The sequence below is a fragment of the Plasmopara halstedii genome, assembly GCF_900000015.1.
Source record: "Plasmopara halstedii genome assembly, contig: Scaffold_1651, whole genome shotgun sequence".
In the NCBI taxonomy this organism is placed as follows: Eukaryota; Oomycota; class Peronosporomycetes; order Peronosporales; family Peronosporaceae; genus Plasmopara; species Plasmopara halstedii.
The window spans coordinates 138,678-140,659 of record NW_020188562.1 but is presented as its reverse complement, the minus strand read 5'-3'; the positions used below and the strand labels follow the sequence as shown (position 1 = coordinate 140,659).

General features: G+C 43.9%; 1 protein-coding gene across 1 annotated transcript; it reads left to right on the top strand.

The window, feature by feature from the left end:
* Positions 1-743: 743 nt before the first annotated feature.
* PHALS_01909 (uncharacterized protein) lies at positions 744-1,982 on the top strand (the record flags this gene model as incomplete). The annotated part of the gene is made up of 1 exon (XM_024716391.1): positions 744-1,982. One exon carries the CDS (start codon positions 744-746, stop codon positions 1,980-1,982), a length of 1,239 nt encoding a protein of 412 aa, XP_024581994.1.

Below are 1,982 nucleotides of genomic sequence, written 5' to 3'. Positions count from 1 at the left end.
AGCGTTAGTGCGGTACAAATGCTATGATTATTTCAACAATCTTTGTTCTTATAAGTCAAAACATACTGATCGCCGTTCAAAACGAATTGTCGATTATCGTAGAATTCTCAATATTTCTTAAGTAGAACAAAAGCTAGTAGTGATGGCATGTGGGTAGTTCTTTTGAGTGACCTCGCATTAGGGTTAGCGTGGAAGTGCATCGTCTTGTGCAATTAACTATGTCGATCTTAGCTGTACACTTCGATTGAAATGGTCAGATCGACGGATGTGCAAATCACTGCGTTTTTACGCAAACAAACTCTCAAAGTGATTCGGCTCGAATCTAAATCTGCTTCTCCACTGTTCTACTAATAAGATATAGCTCGTCTTTGGACCCAATTCTTCAATACATTTCATTCGCATGAAATTTTGAAAATATGCGGTAACAAGCTGCACAGGTCCTGACGTCCTGAATACATACATAGTTCAGCATCTAGAAGTATTTAATCTACAATATCAAATCAACACATGTTAATTTAGGACGTTCGATCATATTTCAGTTCGCAAGTCAGACTGAAGAAGCCGGACAGAATTTCGCCATATTGCTTTTGACTTACCATAAGGTTGTCTGATCGGCATCAGTATCTGCATCTCTAACGTAGATATTTTCAGGTGCACCAAAGCACTTGAAACTAGTCATCACATTGCAACTTGCGCCTTTGTGACCTCATCCATCTAAAACCAAAATCCTTCGCTTACCGAGAATGCGCGTGAATACTACCGTGTTGATAGCAGCTATTGCTCTTTTTTCCAGTCAATGCCTTGTGACCGCGACAGAGAATACCGAAGGCCTGAAATCGTTCAGCAAATATTTCGAGGAACAAGGTGCGACCCTAACGGACAATTCTTCATCTTCTTCATCTTCGAATGCTGTTACCGACGTCTTACAAGATGATAGTGATGCCAATGTCATCCCCAATTCATCCAAACATGCTTTTGACAAGACCAGTGGTAGTGCTGTCAGTGATGATGATGATATCAAAAAGTCATTCAACGACTTCAGCGAGAAAGACCTCGACAAGGAGGATTCGATATACAATACGTTCAAACCAAATGAAAGCCCAAAACCATGGATTCCGACGCCCTCTGATTTTGACATCAATGACTCTATTAACGCGAGGAAGGAAGACAGTGTCGACAACTCGGCCGCTAGTGGACACGACTCGGGCTTTAGCGTAAGTGCGGCGCCCGTTTCAAAACAGAGCAAGCATTACGCCCAACCTGAGCTGGATGTCGCTGACGACGACAAAGCCAATTTTGACACCATTATGAAGGGAATCAATGGGGATAAAGTGGACGACTCTTCTAACTCGTTTTCCACGAGTGCATCGAACGAATCAAGCTGTAGCGACAGCCGCGATGACGAGCCCAAAGTGTTGGACAAGTTCTCGGACGATATGATCACTGGTGGAAGCAACGACGATGACACCTACACCGCAACCAAAGGCAAGACTAAATTCGGCATCAAGAACCCCCTGGATGACGACAGTGACAAGGAGCAGCTTGATGACATTTTAAAAGAGCTGTCAACAAGCGAGTCAAACGACCAAAGTGATAGCGGCAGCTTTTCAACTGAGCCTTCGATGATCAAGGAAGACCCAAGTAGCTCCGATGACTTTTCCTGGATGAAGTCCTCTCTGTACAATAATGAATCGCCGGTTGCAAAGGGACCGAAGCAGTCTTACGTTGAAACCTTTAGTGGTTCAAGTCCCAATGCTGGGTCGGATGAAGACAAGTTTGACATCGAATTTCCATTGGCTGACTCCGACAGTAGCGACTCTAATTCTGAAAGTTGCTCAGACTCAAAGTCGACGTCGACAGATTCGACTACCACTGCTGCTGAGGAAAAACCTTGCCATGTGAGCTGGTGGCGTAAACTTGCATTTTGGAATAGTGTGCATAAGTGTTCGGAATTACGCCGTCTACGCACTGATCTAGATTAA